Below are 19,568 nucleotides of genomic sequence, written 5' to 3' on the forward strand. Positions count from 1 at the left end.
GAGTTTTTGGCGGTGAAATGCATTCTGGGATATCTGGCTATCCATACAAGTCATCTATGCTCGGTAAAACGTGCATAGCGAGAACACATCCGGGTATTTGACTGTACTTGGCTAGATGCGGACTTTTGAATTAGAACAGTACTTTGGCGGCCACTTGAGAAACAGCTGTATTTTTCGGTCTCTATTTTTAAACCTTAGACTGTATTAATGTTTAAAGTATTTAGATACAAAACAAGAAACCATTTTGATCAACCATATCAAATTCAAATGACAAAAAAACACATGTAAACCTATCATACATCCCAGAGCCCTTTAACTGCTACTAATGCTGCGTTCCTCGGAACTAGGAAATTTCAAACCTCCAACTAGAAACACTACCCTGGAACGCCACCTGAAGTCGGATTTAGTACTTGTGAACTCGGGGGGGGGGGGGGGGGAAGATATGTTCCCCCACTTCACGAGAAGCAGCTGAATTACGTCACAAAACAATGTCAGCACCCATGGATGCACACATTGTAAATGGTAAACCATAAACTAATAAGCAACAAAAAGTATATTTGCATGTATTTAAATTAAAATAATACATACGGCCATATAGTAAAACCTGTTCTGCATGTACATTGATGTAGAAATATGTTAGGCCTATTAGGAATCTGGCTACAGTAAAGAATCTCATAAAGTCATCTTCTCTGCATAAAAGTTAAAAAATGCCAAAACATTGGGAAGTATAACCTACAACATTGACTGACTTGAGGGTTACCAACTGATGTAGGGGTACACAGAACTAGTAAAGTAGGCTATAGGCTATTTATGTCTGTTGTTGCAGTTAAACTGCACTGCCCTACAAAGCCAAAGCGCAGCAACTACACGTTTGGTCAAAATTGAGTTAAGACTTGAAATGGGCTTAATGACATCTGTTCTGTCTTGTGACAATGTCTCCTACTTAAATTTTGCCCCGTTTCAGAGAAACAAGAGTGTCAAAATTGCAGTAACTACAAAATCCAAGCTAATACCGAGGCAAACCGCAGTGATGTTACTGCGCTCTGACTGGCTTTGTTTGACAAGTGAACTGTAATACTGTTTGCCCCGATCGTAACACTCCCTCACACAGAACCAACAAGCCAACCAGCTAATATTATCTTGCCATAGAGAAACACCATAGCACAATCCCGCAGTAAAATCATTGTTGAACTTGCATTAAAACGCAGCAAGGCAAACGACAGCTCTATAATCAGTTAAGATTAGCTAACTAAGTTGGCTAGCCAGCCACTTGCAAATCAGACAAACATTTTAGCCTACCTGCTCCCTTGAAGGCATTTACTCTGGCAGCGTGATTTATAATCGCGTTGATGTTTTTTATTTCCATCTCTTTCTTCACATTTCAAGCAGCTATTCCAATTGTTGTGACAGAGGTTAACGTTAAAGTTATAAAAAAAAAAGTTAAAGGCATTTTTCTCAGTTTCAGTGTTTGCGTAGTTACTGCACTTAGACTTTGTAGGGCAGTGCAGTCCTTTTAATTAACACCTAAAACACTGCTGAGGCTGCAACTGTGTGTACACTTTGTCACGGTCAGCCGTTTTCGTTCACTTTTGGTGTCATGCACCACCATGCACCTGGAACGCATTGAGGTCGGACGTTTCAACTGGGAAATATCCCAGTTCCGACCGGTCACGAACGCGGCATAAAAGTCTTGTCTGAGCAGACTTATCAACAATTACATGGAAGATACTACGATCACTTATACAATCGTATTGAGAGTCCAGACAGGTCTGCTTAAATAAAAAAGGGAGAACTAAAAATCATTGAATTCACAGCCATTAATGAGAGAAAAGACAGCTGCAAATTCTTTTAAGCCTACAGGTGACTTTCTGTGTTGCTCTGAGAATTTATTCAAGTTGCAGTTTCTTCTTCACAGTAAATGGATGAATGACATTTTTTTAATGTTATAAGTTTAATTAAAATAATTCACTCATTTTAAAATACACCACAACTCTAAAACCTTGTGGATAAACATCAACAGACTAACAGTAAAAAAGAAAAAGAAAAAAGACATTATACTCCAGTACAATGAGTTAATGTGTTTTTTGACCAGGAGGCATTCATATTTTGTAAATTAATAACAGTACAATTAACAATAACAACAATATTTCATGTGGACCACTTTTCGGCTAAATATTTATGTTTAACTTATCAGCAGCTATGTCATATTTATTGAATTGTAGATCCATGAGAACGTTTTTTTGTGGAGTGAAATTAAAACTACAGAAAAACAAAGCAAATGTATTCAGATCTTCTAAGGCATACAATTGGAGATGTTCATTAGAATTATAAATAAGACATGATGAACTAATAAAAAAACATTCAATTTAAAACAATAAAAAATCAATGTTATGTGATGAGTTCTATGACAGATGGGTCGCAGAGTGAAAGGTGGGACTCTACAGCATCCGATCACAGTGATCCTGAATATAGGGAGGATCCAAGAGGGTGGTCTGGCAACGTGGATGGAGAGGCAGACACAGTGTAGATTGAGGGGTGTGAGTCCTCGATTTCGTAGATGGAGGTGTAAGAATTGGATGATGAGTCTTGCAGGCTGTGTGTGGATGTATGCCTACTTGTAGGGGCACTGGACGAAAGGCTATAGTATTCATCACCATCACAGGGAGGCTGCAGGCACAAAGTGAGCTGGGACTGGCTGATGAGGGTCTGGCTTGCACTTTCATGGCTCCTAGGATCGTTGTGGAGGTGGTTAAAGGATTGTGGACTGTGTTGGGGGGCTGTGGGAGGCCTGGACACCATTTGGGTATGAGTCGTGGGAGTCTCTGTAGTGATGCACAGATGCGTGGGTGTGGAGGAGATGCATCTGGTGGTACCGGCCTCTGGTGAGTTCATACAAATCCTGATTTAGGTTTTCAATCTGGACAGAGAGAGCACACCGTTTAGTTGTAACATTAAAATACCTATCCTAACATGCATAGGCAATTTATAATCCTGTCTGTGACTCTAAGAAATGGCTTCTTATGCATTAGTGACATCCAGAGGGACACAGACTGAGGTAACTGACGCAAATAGGGAAGAAAACTGGGAACAAGAGAGTGAAGCAAGTTGGAAAGGGGGTCAGAGAAGGACTACGAACTAAGTAGAGCTAGGTTGTAATCAAACAGTTTTCTTTTCTTCTTCAGATTGTCAAATCAACACTCCTGACTTTCATCTGGATTGCAGACGTGCAATCCAGACCTGCTGATTAATTAATATTAACTTCAGACAGCACATACCAGCGTCCATCTGGAACCTCTGGCTGCACCTGCTTTCGCTCTTTTTATATTCAAATTAAGGACAGACTGAGATAGGCAGAAAGTGAGTCTACTTGATTTCCGTGTATGTTTGCCCCTGTAAATCTATAACCATGGCTGTTTATTGCATGAGAAGCCAGAATGTATCAATGAATAAAGATCATGAGTTTCTGTTTATCTTGATGGTCTGCACTGAAGATGTCAGAGAATCCGTTTGTAAAGACAAAAACAGGAAATCATATTTTAATGTTGAAATAGCATGAAGATTGAATTTTCTAATTACAAATTCATTTATGATTCCGGAATTTTATGTTCAGTCTCTCCACAATACTTTACAAACAGAAGTTGATTTGGATCTCAAAGATCTTCGGGCTCCATTTCATTTGGTCCAATCAGTTTTAATTTAGGTCAAGGGGCTATACCTTACCTTGTTGTTGAGTTGACTAATGATCTGTCCGACCTCCTCCGGCTCCAGCAGCAGAGTAACATTAGCCTGAGTGGACTCTGGACAAATGAGGAGGCGAAAACATTAAGTAGCTGACTTAGGGCAGGTTTAGGCCAGCTTTGTTTATTCCGGTTGAACCGAACCCTGGAGCATTTTCCCCCTTGGTGCAGTTTGTCTAGGACCGCTGTCATGTGAACTCTGGAGCAGTTCATTTTTGGTGTGAACACCAAACTAATCACAGGAAGCGTACTATTGTATGTGTTATTTAAAATAGTACTTATTTATTATTACTGTGCTATTAAATGTATTATTGTTATTTATAACATTTGATTTTTATGACAATATGTTTTATTACCAAGAAGGTTTTCACTGTTTGCCAATTTGCCTTGGTGTTACATACAAAAACATATTAAGAGGAATTAAAAGAAAGGCAAGTCAAGAACGTAAATATAGAATAGAAAAAGATACATTAAAAATGCCATAACAACAAATATGTATTATATTGTCTATATATCTCGCAACTCTGTGGAATCAGTGAGGCACAAACTAGAAAAAAGCCAAACAAAATGCAGGCAATCCTCCGAGAGGCGCTGTAGAATGGCCACAAAACTAAAAAACTTGTGATGGTTTGGCTTACCGTGGGTGCTGCCTCCTGTACTGGCCCTAGGCCCGGTGCGCTCCATGTTGAAATGGAACATGTGTCCATGGTCTTCAGTTCTCTCCACAACCCTGGTGAAGGGGTGAAGATGAGGAAAGCTGGAGTTAATGTAACAGTAGAGCTTTTTCAGTGAACACCGGAGCCAGCAGATTACCCAGGAATGAGAGCTGCAGAGTCCCATGTTGGTTTGAACATGAGGAGCCCAGCCTGGAGGGGCGACACCTGAGCTCTCTGAACCAGCACTTTCCCATATCTAGGACTTACTGGATGACTTAGGTATAATTACATTATGAATACAGATGGTTTGGGCAGGAGGATAGGGTGCTCTGGTAATGAAATGCAGTAAAAATTTGCGGAGATATGTAATCCAACATACAAGTAGAAGGTGCAGGTTTCTGAAGCAGGACTTTAGGTGTACAGTTCTAAAACACGTTCTACAGCTGTCATAACTAGGGTAAATAAAATATCTTCTTGTTCTTCTTAAATATATAGACATGATGTGGTCTATAAACGTTAGATACCAGTGTCAGGTTGATACTGGGTATCTAAGAAAGACATGTAGTAAAGGGGGACTGTTTGACAACAGGGAAATTACACCATAACAAACACAGAAAAAGATGCATCATTGTATATTGGTGTGGTTATTAAGCAAACCATGGTCAAATTAATTTAAACTGGACACAAATTCCCAATGCTTTAAAATTTCAGTGTCTGTGGGGGAAAGCACTGAAAAGAAGGAAAAACACTAACATGTGGATACTCATTACACTTTGACACAGCTTTCACAATACCTGGGACCAAGATCTGGGGGTCCAAAGCAGGTGACAGTTGGGATAAGCCGCTGTGAAGGCTTTTGCTCAGCCGCTGACTCTCCCTGGGCGGTGCTGTTCTCTTTTTTTGACGGTGACTGAGGGGTTGAGCTCTGCCTGTGAAGGCCAACAAGGCTGCTGCAGCTGGTCAGCAGGTGATTGCAATGGGAGCGTGTTGCTGGAGGGAGGTGGACGGAGTTGTCAGACTCATCCCCTTGTGTTTCCACAATAGAGGGGAGCCTGGGTTTCTGAAAAACAGCATGCAATGTGCAGCATTAATAACTGTACACTTTCTAATGTGCCTGATTATTTGGAATTTGGAAATACTGGAATAACAATTACATGTTACTTAAATACTTTGAAATACTGGGATCATGTTAAATTAAAAAAAAATAGTTACAGCTGATGATATTTTAATCACACTCCCGTTACAAATCTATTAGGCTCTACCCATGGCTGCCTGTGTACTTGTGAATTGGGTGAATTGGGTGTCATTAAGTGGCTTGATTAATAGACCAAACAAGCACTGTAAACTGTATTTTAATAATAAAAAAATAAGGTGTGGCATTCAGCATATAGTGAGACAAGTAGCTAATAAGGTTTCCCAGTAGGAGAGCTACTGACCAAGTTAGCAAGCTAACTCCAGCTACTGAGTCCTTGCACAAACTGTCCTACAGTACTCAGTAGTAATTTAGCATGTACCAGAAACATGGCACATTTACCTTGAAAACCCAGACATATGTCCACTAAAAGCCAGGAAATGATATACAACAACTGGTGTTGGTCCTGGTCCTGCCTACTATAATATACTTTAAAAACAAGCTTTGGAAATGTATTATCACTTACAAGCAGGGACGTGCACAGACATTGTGGTGGGCAGGGGCTCAAGTGAAAAAAAAGGGCATTTCTTTAAATAAGACAAATATATTAACTCAACAACATTTTTACTTTTCTACAAAAAAATCAGTTCACACAGAGACCATGGTCTTCTTTAGTATTCACTATATCACAGGAGCAGGCAACAGCAAAGCAAACTATGCCACAATGTGCATGTTTTCTATGCTACTGGTTTCAAGTATATATTTATGGCACAGTTTCATTAATAATTTGTTTATTTTTCACAAGGCAATAAATTGTTTCAATTCTTTTGGTGTTATTGGAATACATAACACTTCACATAAATCTTCACACTAAACTGTGGCATTGGGCTGCAGGAATAATTAAAATAAATGTTATTTAAATACTTTTACTTTTTGTTTCACAAGCAAGATGCCAAATGAGCAAAGATAACCTTCAGCTTCACACAGCCAAGCAACAGAATACTGAATTGCCTGAATACATTAATGTCGGGGATAGGCCGGCTTACACAGCTCTGAATGTTGGACACTGCACTTAACAAACATGTGAAATGTGGAAAAGACCTGACAATGTGTGATTGAGGTGCCAGTTACTTATTTAGAAATATTGAATCTGTTAGTACTTATTTCGGAACATTGAAACTTCGACACGCCAACGGCGTTTGATGAAACCTCTAAAGCTTTTCAATTTACCGTCACAGAGGTCTTTAAATTTAATTCCCAAATTTGAAGTCGATCAGAATAATTATCAAGGAGTAGTTCATACAGAGCATGTAAATGGAAAAAAATGTAATTTTCAATTCAAAGTGACTGGCATCAGGTTGGGTTTAGTGTTTTTACTGTATACAACACACGTTTGTAAGATACTGGATGAAGGTTTGTGGGCTGGTAGGCTCCGATTTCAGCAGTGTTGAGTTTGGAATTAGGGGAAAAAGTTTAAATAGATGACACAGGTTTAAAATTGTGAGAAAAGGAAGCCTACTTTTAATCATGTTTTCTGTGTGAGTGTATATTTAGTACCTCATCCTGGCTGTCCTCACGCAGGTTGTAGGTGAGGTTGTCTTGGATGTGTGAGGCAAACACACTGGCATACTCGGGGTAGAGAACCAGCACATCTTTCAGGTCACGCACACTGATATACTGAATGTGACAGTATGTCAGCGCCTTCACATCAGCATTGGTCTTGATGACCTGGTCTGTTTCAGGAAGGTCAGATCCAATCAGGTTCCCTGCTTCTAAAATCAGAACACTACATATTCACTTTTTTGCTCCACTTTACACTACACTTTGTGCCAAAAAAAAAAGTCACTTGACCACAAGACAAACCTAATCTTTCCAGCACCATCGTATCTTTCAGCACTTCCAGAGACCCAGAGCAGACATAGTAGATGGCTCGCAGCACGTCGTCCTGACAGATGAGGTACTCCCCGGGGACACAGAAGGAGTTTTTTATGTGGAGGGAGATTGAGCGCAGACAACCACGACTGGCCCCCCTAAAAACCTGCAGCTGGATGATGTCCTGATTCCGCTGCATAGCGATGTCAGCCCGCAGCTCAAAAGGGAAGTCATGCAGGAGCTGGGGATGTGTGACAGATGTAATGAGGTGTGACGCTGATTGATAATTAGGGAATAAACTGTGTAGCCACAAGTTACCCTTTTTTGAATGCCATGTATTGTGAAAGATCATTACAGTTACAGCTACATAGGGTTGTCAGTGGAATGCAGAACAGCTTTCAGTGCTCAAATGCCTTCCAAACATTACCCTGAAATGTCTTTAGGACAGACAGTACAATGTACAAAGTATTACATGTCAACAACAATGAAAGGGATACCTACCTTGTTGACATCTATACCATTATTGACCGACCATGTAGTCTCGAAGTACTCCATAATGCGTTGTTTTAACTGGTGGGGCAGATGGTGGATACGCATAAAGTCCTTTAGTTCCTTCATGCGTGTGTGGTAGAGAGAATGTCGTGAGTACGTACGCTGGATGATGGCCGAAATGTTACCGAACACCAGGGCGTACATCAGCACTGTGTGGGAGACGGAAACAAATAGTAAGTAAATGTTGATATTACTTCTGAATATTTGTATTTCTAGAAAAAAATATATTCTTTTACATTCTGAATGCTGTTTTTTTTTGGCTATTACAATTTGAATGGATTAAATAGCAACAATAGAAAAATTTACTTTTTAAGGTGACTTTTATTTTTCACTTCTTTTGCTGCTATAAAATAAAAGTATATCGTTACCCAATAATCTACATTTGTCACTGTTAATTTACTTCCTCTGACAAGCAGTCTAAATAAAAAATAAACTCTGCCACCTCAGCTAAAATAATTTGTTTATATTTATATAAAGATGGCAACTAACTTAAAGGCCAGCCTAACCATCCAACCCTGTCAGACGTACCACTGACAAGCATGGTGCAGATGGAGAAGATCATTTCAGCATCGGTGTTGGCAGAGACATTGCCAAAGCCCACAGTGGTCAGGCTGCTCAGGGCAAAGTAAAGGGCGGTGATGTAGGCATTGTACGCCGTCGGGCCACCCACCGTGCTGTTGGTGTAGGGAGTCTCCATACGTTTGCCCAGCTCACTGAGCCACCCTTGAAGGAGGTAGAGGATGAGACAATAATGTTCAAAGACTATGGTTCATATTATCTTTATGTTTGTGTGGCACAAGTCAGCTCAGAGCTACAGTTAATAGTAAATGGTTTACCTGGTCTAAGAGAGACAAAAGTACATGTGTGTGACACAAACAAAACATTAGTGTGTCATTTTTATATCAGCTTTTCATCTTGTTTGAGTTGTCATTAGAGTGCCAGAGTATGGTGGCTGTCACGAGTGAGCAGAGCGAGACATCCCAATGGGTGAGCCATGTGTATTTATAGCTGATTGGGGACCCAACAAATGTCTACTCACTGTATTGGCAAAGTCAACTCTATTATTCTCTCTTATTTGTTGGATTTTTCACCAATGGGTAACTGAATCAAGTCTGGATAGTCAGCACTGTGCTTTTAATAAAATATTGCATTTATTTCCTGTCAGAAGGCACAATGAAGACAATTTATAAATACTTGCACATGGTAAAAATCTGTTTGAACTATTACTTTTAAGGAAATATTAATCCCCCCTTGCTGAACGAAACACCAAACCTGACATTCATACTTCAACAGCTTTAATAAGACTTACCAATGTGCCAGGTCTTACTGTCCTCCATCTCCTTGTGTCCAATCGTGTACCAGATGCAGGCCATCCAGTGTGCCAGCAGGGCAAACATAGACATTAGCAAGGTCAGCACCATGGCGCTGTACTTAGAGTAGCGATCCACTTTCTGAAGCAGACGAAGGAGACGCAGCAGGCGTACTGTCTTGAGCAGGTGGGTGAAGGAGGTCTGAAAAGGAGGGGCAAGTATGGGGGGAATTGAAAAGAAAAAAGAAAGAAGAATAAAGTGAATCCCTTTGCCATGTTATATCTTACAACACACTTTGACTGTATACATACAGATATGTTTTGTTCAAACAAATTTGCTTATCACTATTTTAGAAGTACTCATCACACAGGCAGGCAGGCAGTAGCAGCCTTGTGCAATGTAAGGTACTGTATTCCCAAAGGCAATACATTGGGAAATTGCTGCTTGTGTCAGAAACCGCGGAGGGCAGTGAAAAAAAGACGGCTGAAGATATTGTTGTCCAGTTGTACTCACCATTGGGATGTGGGCGGCATACAGCAGATCAATGGGCAGGGAAGCAGCCAGGTCCACTAAGAACCAGGTGGTGGCGTAGTGTTTGCTAATGGAGCGCGAGTCATACACCACCTTCCCTGACTGGTTGATATAGGTGGTGCGGAAGCTCAGGATAATGTCTGCAAATACAGAGGTTGAAGGTAAGTTCCCTACCCCAGTGAGTGAAAGACATCCAGTTGGTGAAGTTTTTGAATTAAAAGGTATCGCTGAAGAGTGTTGAAAGCAGAGCTAAAATCAGTGAAAAGCAGCTCAGCATAAGCTCTTTCAAGGTCATTTTAAGTACATAATGGCAATAATGGCATGATCCATACTCCAGCAAGTAGGAGCAACTGGTTTTAGTTGAATAGGTTTTCTTAGACAGGAATAATTACAGAACTTTGGCAAAGAACAGAACACTTTACTGGATCATTTTGAGGTTAAGCCACCTCAATTCATCCCTTAGGTGCTTCCCTTTGGAGGTTAACCTGGCATTATCGACCAGGAGGAGTCCCTGGGAGAAACTCAGACATCCTGAAGGTTCTATAAAACCAGGGCTGCCTGTAACTTGGAGGACTTCATGTCTCAGTTTCTCTCGTTGAAAATCTCATGTCACCACATGACAACACAAAAAACTTAACCACAATGTTATTTTGATTCAGATTTTGAGAGCTGATTTGACTCACTTTAGTACTTTAGTAGATAGAATTGGCTTGATGATGGTCCTACCTAGTAGTTAGTGAAAAACTTCTTTCAACACTCACCGATAATAAAGAGAAATTCCACGACAACATCAGTAGCGACAGTGGAGTGTGTTTCTACGGCGGTTTCATCGTATATAGTGAAGCTGATGTTGTAGGGCACGATGACAGCCACGTAGAAAGTGGCTATAAGGATTAACCAGTCCCACAGGACTTTGGACATACTGTAGTGGAGCAGGATGAAGCGGGACTTCTGCACTACTTCCACCTCTGTTATCAAAGGCTTTTCAATTATGCTCTGAAAGAGAACAGGTATAGTAAGTGCAACAATATATTGGTAAAAACATATACACAGTCATCTATGTTTTATACACACACACACACCAATGTTCTTGACTTTCAACCTTACAATTAAAATATACAAAAGCAAACAAAGCACATTAGAGAAGCTGTAGAAATTAATAACTTGACAACCAGATGATCACGAGGTGGAGTGTTGTGAAAATGAATGATGCCGTGGCAGTGCCAGGATTTTGCAGAACCAGATAATATAAATTTCTTTTGCTCTAGTGTACAGATATGGTAATGCTGCTATTTATATCCTTGACAGCTTCCTATTGACACTGATAAACCTTTTAAATGGCCCTGCATTAACAATACAAAAATGACATAGACAGGACTACGGTCAGTGAGGTTTAAACTTATTACCAACATTGACACCTGATAATTTCATCTTGGCTTGACTTCATCCCTCCAAATGCCATGCAATTTGAAAGTTGTGAGAGGGAAAGGGGAGACAAATGAGCTGGAATCCAATGAGGTGTCCAGTATCCAGTAACATTGTGGCCACTTCATTAACATGCAACAAGAAGTCTGGTTAATGAAGTCTTAACCTGAAAAGGGCTCTGAAGATGCCTAGTTGAGGGTATTGACTATTTGAAACTAATTCTTGTAGTAACAAAAATAAGAGAAATGCCAGAGAATAACAAAGTAGAGAATCATGCTCAAATTATTCCCAGTGAAATAAAATTCAAAACTGTATTGATCATGGCTGCTTGACATAGAACAATGGCTTTCATGATGTTTGTAACCACTGTGGAAAATCCAGAAGAAAGACCTTGCTGACTGCCTTCAACAACTGTTGCCACTTTAATGATAGTTCAAGCTATGTCAGCAAAAGATGGACTTTTATTTCATTTGCCTTCCATCACAGAGGTCAGGACACCCATCTGACCACTGGCACTCGAGGCAGTCAGCAAGCACATCCAAATGATTAGAAAAGAAAAGCCCAGCACTGCATGGACAAATATTTCACTGCATGTCACACAGCCACAGCTGGTCTTTGCACTTCACTAACTCACACTGCAGCCCAGAGCTTACTGTCTCAACTACATCTCCCAGCCTGCTTTGGTCTTGAGCAATGAATAAAGTCTGTCCTTTTAGGCTATTGCAGAGGTTCCCTAGACTTTTATGTATACCCCAAAATACTACTTAATGTTTTTCCAAGTGATTAACGTTAGCCTATTCTTCATAGTGGCTAACTGGCCTGAAGAAATGCTGTTGCTATGGTTACCTACAATTAAATATAAAGTTGTCTAAAACTGTTCCAATTGTTTTTGAATATTAGTGATTTTTAATATGTAAATCTGCTATAAACCTGTATTTTTCTCTTTCAACTTATTTTCTTCCCAGATATGATTGTACATTATATCTCTATTGTTTGACACTGTTGTGACCATTAATTTAATATGTAAATGAACAGATAAACTGCTCTTTAATGCTGTAGCTGGCTATGGTAAATCAAAGTGAAACTTTATGTAGGCCTAATGGTGGGTCATTTTAGCAAATAATCTTTTATATCCTGCTTGATAAATTATTTTATATGTAAAACTCCCACAAGGCAGGTCCCCGGTGGAGTGTCTGTCTGGAGTGGCATTTGCTCTGAGTTCATTAACTAGCAACTTAATCAGCTAACTTATTTCGCAGGCTGTTGCTATAGTTATCTACAATTAAATGTAAAGTCTGCATTTAAAACGTGTTTCTGAATGTATACAAGTTGTTTTTAAAAATATATATTTTAGGCCTAAATCTGCTATTCTGCTTTACCCCTGTCTATTTCTCTCATCTTCTTTTTCTTCCCAGATATGATTGTACATTTCATCTCTATTGTTTAACACTGTTGTGACTATATTTAATTTGGAAATAAACATAGGCTAAACAACACTTTAATGCTGTAGCTGGTCGAGGTGAATCCATTGGAGCTTTATATACTCTTGGGTCAGATAGACTAAATTAATCTTTAGCAATGCATCATATTTTATAACCTGCTTGATAAACTGACTGTTTTATATGTAAAACTCCCACGTCTGTGTCTGTCTGGAGTGGCGTTTGCTCTGAATTAATAACAAGCATCTTATTTAGCTAACTTATTTCACAGGATAACTCTGAAAGTACAGTATTATATCCTTTAACTTACCTGAAGCCAAACTGTCCAATGGGCAGCCATTTGTTCCTTTTTCTTTAACGTTACTTTTATAGTAAGTTTAATTAGCTAGATTATTTTTACAACCTAGAAAGAACTGTCCTGAAGTGCAAGTGCTGTTGCTATGGTTATCTACAATTAAATATAAAGTCTGCATTTAAAATGTGGTCAAACTGTCTCTGAATGTATACGTCATTTTTTTAAAAACATGTTAGGCCTAAATCTGCTATTCTGCTTTACCCCTGTCTATTTCTCTCATCTTCTTTTCTCCCCAGATATGATTGTACATTTCATCTCATCTCACAACACTGTTGTGACTATATTTAATTTGGAAATTAAAATATAAACAGCAATTTAATGCTGTAGCTGGTCAAGGTGAATCCAGTTGGAACTTTATATACTCTTGGGTCAGATAGACTAAATAGAAGCAATGCATCATATTTTATAACCTGCTTGATAAACTGACTCCCACATCCCTAGTGGATGTGTCTGACTAGAGTGGCGTTTGCCCTGAGTTAATTAACTAGCAATATAATCAGCTAACCAATATCACAGAATAACTCTGAAAGTACAATGTTATTTTGTTTTAACTTACCTGAAGCCAAACTGTCCACCGGGCAGCCATTTGTTCAATTTTCTTTTCTTTTATAGTAAGTTTAATGTAGAGTTATTGTAAAGCTAGATTATTTTTTAGAAAGAACTGGTGCAAGTGCTGTTGCTATGGTTATCTACAATTAAATATAAAGTCTGCATTTAAAACATGGTCAAACTGTTACTGAATGTAAACAATAATTTAAAATATATAACTATATGTTAGGCCTAAACTGCTATTCTGCTTTACCTCTGCCTATTTGTGTCTTATCTTTTCTTCCCAGATATGATTGTACATTTCATCTCTATTAGTTTAACACTGTTGTGACTATATTTAATTTGGAAATAAACAACACTTTAATGCTGTAGCTGATTGCTCTGAATTAATTAACAAGCATCTTAATTAGCTAACTTATTTCACAGGATAACTCTGAAAGTACAGTATTATATCCTTTAACTTACCTGAAGCCAAACTGTCCTACGGGCAGCCATTTGTTCCTTTTTCTTTTCTTTTATAGTGAATTTAATGTAGAGTTATTGTAAAGCTATATCATTTTTACAACCACAACCTAGAAAGAACTGTCCTGAAGTGCAAGTGCTATTGCTATGGTTATCTACAATTAAATATAAAGTCCGCATTTAAAACGTGGTCAGGGTTGGGGAGTAACGGATTAGGCTTCATGTAAGGGCGTTTCCTAATCAAGATACAAAATAAAGTAACTGTATTCCGTTACAGTACATTTTGTAAAAATGGGGATTACTTTTAATCAGATTACTTTAACCACAAAGTTTCTATTAAACAGAAAAACTGAAAAACTGTAAAAACCACAGCTAGTGAGGGATCTGAGGAATAAAAAGAAACATTAAAATATATTCCAATTGAAATCTGGCTGAAAATTTTCCTATTTGTACTAGAACCAATAATTCTATATGGTAGTGAAATCTGGGGGCCAAAACTTAATAACGAATTTGACAAATGGGACAAAACAATCATAGAATCTTTCCATACAGAGTTCTGTAAGAGCATCCTGCAGGTGCAGAGAAAAACACCAAATAACCTGTGCAGAGCAGAGCTAGGCCAATACCCCTTCCTACTAAAAATACAGAAAAGATCACTTCAATTTTACAATCACTTAAACTCAGTTAACCCCCAGACATATCATCACAAAGCCCTAACATACCAGGAGCTGAAACCAGAGAAGAGTCCCCTCAGCCAGCTGGTCCTGAGGCTCTCTGCAGTAAGTCCCCAACAGCCTCAGGACAGCAACACCAGACCAAACCAAATTATCAGCAAGCAGAAAGAAAAATATATTGAATACTGGAAAGAAACAACCAAAACACAAAGTAAATTACAATGTTATCTGACCCTAAAAAGAGAATTCACACTGGCAAATTAACTGAGTACAATAAAATGTCCCAAATTAAGAAAAATGTTGACAATATACAGACTGACTGAACACAGCCTGGCCATAGAAAAGGGTCGCCACAGACAGAGCTGGCTACCACAAGAGGAGAGACTCTGCTCCCAGTGTGACAGGGGACAGGTAGAGACAGAGCTGCACTTTCTAACCTCATGCTCTAAATATAAAACACAATTTTGATCATTTGATATTTTAGTAATTGTTTTGTTTCTACATTTGATACTGATTTCTTTTTTCTTTTTATTTTTTTAATCAATTAATTCTTTTTTTATATATATATTTTTTTTGTCTATTAATATATACACACACGTTACTGTTTCATTTATTTGTTTTATTTTATTTTTTTATTTTTTAACACACATACACACACACACGCTTACTGTTTTATTTATTTTATTTTTAATATATTTTTATTTTTAACACACACAAACACACAAACACGCTCACTGTTTTATTTATTTATTTTATTAAAATTTCTTTTTTTCCCTTTTTTTTACACAGACACACATATGCTTTGATTACTTTACGCTTTAATTACTTGTTTACTGAAATGTATGGGATGATTGTTCTTATGTTGGATATATGATGCTTTGGCAATGTTGTTATTACATTCATGCCAATAAAGCTAATTTGAATTGAATTGAATTGATCTGTGGTGATCAGTGTAGTGGTTGAATGTTGTGGTTACGCCCTCACCCCGTCATGCAGACTTTGTGCTGACTGATGCCAGCTCAGCTCAGTGAGTGAACACACGGCAGCCGGACCCGGGCACAGACCATGGACTGGATATAAAAAGGCACAGACAGAGAGGCCAGTCTGACCACCGGGAACACAGTACGAAGGTGTTTTTCTTGCCGGTTTGGCTCTTTTCATCCTGGTAGCTAGTTAGCTGACTTTCAACAGCAACAAGTAAGTTAAAGCCATGTGTCCATCAGGAATCTCCTTAAATCACAGAGTTGAGGCAGAACAGCCGGGAGACATCAGAGAGAAAGCCAGATAATATTTTCCATCAAATATGATCCAGTTTCAGCAAAATCAGTGAATAAAGTTGTGCTTTCCTACAGTATTCAGCGGTGCCACTCCCATAAACACTATTTTTCAGCAGCATCATAAAAACAAAGAAAAAACCCCACTGACTATTAATTTAATTTAGAAATAAACAGATAACCAACACGTTAATGCTGTGGCTGGTTGATGTGAATTCAATTGGAACTTTGTTGGGTCATTTAATCTTCAGCAAGTCTATTTCTCTTTTGATACAGTCGTTTTTCCATGCTTTCCATGTAGTGATGTACTAGTTGCCAGAAGTCATGGAGAAATGTGTTTTTATAGCACCTCAAGTATCAGTTTATGAAATTAGTCCTAGTAGTATGTAGCAGAAGGGAGTTACAAAACACAATTTCACTCTATAACTTGTTATTTTGTGACAATAAACCTACCTACCTGTCCACCTACCTAGTTGTCCTGAACTCAAATGTGTGAGTTGTTGTCAGGATTGATACTTTTCAAGCACCCCAAAATCAAAGAATAAAATATTTCATATTTATTTCTAACAACTTTTAAGAGACACATGTAACATGTTTGATACCCTCTGTGAATATAATCCAGTTAATCTTATTCCCACACATTCTATATGGTGGCTTTTCATAAGAAAGTCTGACACAATTTGATCAATATTGTATGCGGTGCTTTTAAGATTTCATAGCTGCTATTTAAGACTTTCATACTGTAACACTTGTCTTTGGTGTAGTAGTTTAAATGATGTAAGGCCCAAAAACAAGCGTGAGTGAGGGTATGGTTGTGCATACTAGTGTATAGTCATTTTTTGTGTGGGAGAATGGTTTAGGACCTAATCAGAGTTACAGACCATTCATACACATACTATTTACCTCCACCACGCCCGGAAGAGAACGAGAGAGGGGAATAGAGAGCAGCAGAGAAACAGAGACAGAGACAGATGTGATTAAAAGAGGAGTGAAAGAGGAAGGCAGATGATCAAAGAAAGAAAAGGGGAGGAGGAAAGAACAGATGCACATCTGTATACACACAAAAATGCACACAGTACAACTTTGGCAAGCACACATTTCATCAGAAAACATACCTAGTTGCATTTTATTATATCTCTTCAAAATAAATAAACATACAATATAACACAATGAAATAAGACTCATAACATCTCTGAAAGCCTGTAACAGAATAACCTCAAAATAGTGCCTGTTTTTTAGTAAACATAACTTGTACATAACGTACAAAAAATACTACTCAAAAGTGTACAAAATGCAGCAAACAAATATCAAGTATTGTGCAGTTTCCCTCCACGTTATACCAGCTGTTGACAGTCAGTCATTACAGGGAAATTACTAGTGTTGAGTGCCAGAAGCTACATTAAAATCGTATGTCTCACCAGAATCCAGTGAGCAGTTAATGAGCAGCTAACAGCTCAGTGGCATAGCTCAGTTCATTTTGGTTCAGCAATACGAGCCATTCAGGGATCTCAGATGGCTCACATATGTGGTGGAATGTAAGTATGAAGTTAATACAATTTAATGCACTACTGAAACGGTATAATGCACTGAGTCTCAAAAGCGCTTCCTTTTTGGAACAAATACTAGTAGAATTTCCCCTACTGTAAAAACATTACACTTCCTCTGTAACAGCAGCACGCAGCTCCCAAACTAAAAAAGAAAAAAAAAGTTTTGTTGCTTTGCTCTATTGTTCTGTTGCATGACAGACATTTTAAAGCATAATCAACAGTGAGAGAACACATTCAGAGCAGGATGCACGTACAGTGCATTCAGCTCTCCCCTTCCACTAACACTCACACTTCCTCAAACGCACTAAATAGAAAACAAGACTGGACGTTACCACTCACTAAAATCCATTCCATACTTACATAAAAATGTATGTTCAAAGCTCCCTCTCTTCATGAAAGCACTGACCAGTAATAAATAGTTACTGGTGAATAATAGGGGCTCTGTATGTGGAGCCTGGATTAATCACAGCAGTAGGGTGTTTTTTTTGCCAAGCTGAAATAGCTTTAAATTTAAAAGACATAATCAAGTGAATGTTCACCTTTGCATGTCTGTAGTTGCACTTGGTATCAGCAGTATGCTTGTTAATGAAAGTAGATTCAGTAGTATTCAACTCGAGGGTCCATCTCCTCTTCATTGCTACATAAGAATCAGTCAATCATCAATAGTGCCTAACTCAAGTAGGACGTACCCACAAATTTGAACATGTGACATGCAGAATAAAAAGCTAACGAGACGAAATGAAAACATGAAATGTTAGAGCATTCAGTTGGCAGGTGTTTCATAGTCACACACTGCCACCGTCTGACATCTAAAGATATATACCCCTTTGGGACATGTCAGTTACATGACCACATGTCAATCATCTCAAAGATTATTGGGTCCTGCCCAACAGTAGTAGATAGAACAGAAACTATAACAAGTGTTTTCTTTCCCTCTTCTGCCTTCTCACTTTCTCCGCGCACTGCCCGGTCTCTTGACCTGCCAGAGGTGATTGTGGATGGTCAGGGCATCTACGCTGACCGACACAGACTTGGCGGGGATGACGGTGAACTGCTTTCTGTCCGAGCTGTATTTGTAGAGCTTGTCGATCATCTTGCGGGTGATAGCACGCGGCCCTGTGCCTGTGAACTTGATGATCTCCTCGGTGTCGGGTGAGTACGAGTAAATAGCGCGGAACTGGCACCCACCGTCACGGAAGAGGATAATCAAGTGATTCGACTCGCACTTTTCCAGCTCCTGTGGTCAGTAAAAGAGACACAAAACATCTTTTCTGAATATAGCAAAACATGAGCGAAAAATGTAACTGTGAAAGTAATAAGTAAAATAAAAAACAACTTACTTTGCCATGAAAGTAACGCAGAGTTCACTGATGATAACTATGTAAGCATAGCTTCTACATATTCACAGTAAATCCACCATCAATACATTTATTTCAAGTGATCACACTAACCTCCAGAATAGCATTCTTCTGGCCCTCATTAACCCTTCCAGCCAGACAGCAGTGAGCGATGGCATTGATGATGATTGGCTTGTTGGACTTGGAGCTTGGCTCCTTGAAGAGTTTAGGTCCTTTAACAAACAAAAAAAATTACAAAAAGATTAATAAGATAAATGCATAAAAGTCTGTAAGCTATAGGATATTCAATCATTTTCTGCATTTCTGCTCACCATTGTACTCCACTGAAGTGATGGAAGAGGCTATAGAGCCGTTCTCCCAGTCCCTCTCCATGTTCCTGCTGGACGCCCTGCTCAGCATGGGGAACGACTCCATTGAGCACACAGATCCAGCTCTGGAAGCCACACATATATGTCAGTAAAATGACAATACCGATGCACAAGGTGGAAGAGAGATCATGTCCTCTGCACTTACACGAAACACAGGAAGTCTCACCTCTGTGACTCTGCCCCTCCAGAGATGACGCTGTCTGCCTCGGTCGCCAAAGAGAGTCGATCCTCTGTACTGCAGATCAGGTCAGCTGAAAGTGACAGACAGAAGGATTTAGTCCCAGTCACTTTACTAAACAAAATACATTGTTGTTTTCTGATCCCCAC

At 38.9% G+C, this 19,568-nt stretch overlaps 2 protein-coding genes across 2 annotated transcripts; both read right to left on the minus strand.

Annotated features, from left to right (window-relative positions):
* Positions 1-1,866: 1,866 nt before the first annotated feature.
* On the minus strand, positions 1,867-13,729 carry LOC119894220 (potassium voltage-gated channel subfamily H member 8-like). The gene is made up of 12 exons (XM_038706842.1): positions 13,566-13,729; positions 10,552-10,786; positions 9,773-9,930; positions 9,259-9,460; positions 8,478-8,672; positions 7,899-8,098; positions 7,389-7,638; positions 7,083-7,297; positions 5,188-5,453; positions 4,376-4,467; positions 3,721-3,797; positions 1,867-2,917 (listed from the first exon to the last, which is right to left on the minus strand). The coding sequence occupies exons 1-12, from the start codon at positions 13,593-13,595 to the stop codon at positions 2,750-2,752; spliced, it is 2,088 nt and encodes a 695-aa protein (XP_038562770.1). The 5' UTR covers positions 13,596-13,729; the 3' UTR covers positions 1,867-2,749.
* A 4,078-nt stretch (positions 13,730-17,807) lies between these two features.
* LOC119893073 (calmodulin-regulated spectrin-associated protein 1-B-like) lies at positions 17,808-19,492 on the minus strand (the record flags this gene model as incomplete). The annotated part of the gene is made up of 4 exons (XM_038705001.1): positions 17,808-18,752; positions 18,967-19,085; positions 19,185-19,306; positions 19,408-19,492. Coding segments are annotated over 4 exons (617 nt in total), but the record flags the coding sequence as incomplete, so codon positions are not given.
* Positions 19,493-19,568: the final 76 nt, after the last annotated feature.

Source organism: Micropterus salmoides, unplaced genomic scaffold, assembly GCF_014851395.1.
Source record: "Micropterus salmoides isolate LMB-PRFRI ecotype aquatic unplaced genomic scaffold, ASM1485139v1 Ms_hic_scaffold_8, whole genome shotgun sequence".
Classification (NCBI taxonomy): domain Eukaryota; kingdom Metazoa; phylum Chordata; class Actinopteri; order Centrarchiformes; family Centrarchidae; genus Micropterus; species Micropterus salmoides.

Excerpts from the sequence above, each read along its gene's own strand:
- LOC119894220 (XM_038706842.1), bottom strand. The coding sequence starts at position 13,595 with ATGGCTGCCCGGTGGACAGTTTGGCTTCAG. Across the intron at positions 9,931-10,551 it reads GGAATTTCTCTTTATTATCG|ACATTATCCTGAGCTTCCGC; the intron begins GTGAGTGTTGAA and ends CTGTATTTGCAG. Across the intron at positions 9,461-9,772 it reads ATGCCGCCCACATCCCAATG|ACCTCCTTCACCCACCTGCT; the intron begins GTGAGTACAACT and ends CCTCCTTTTCAG.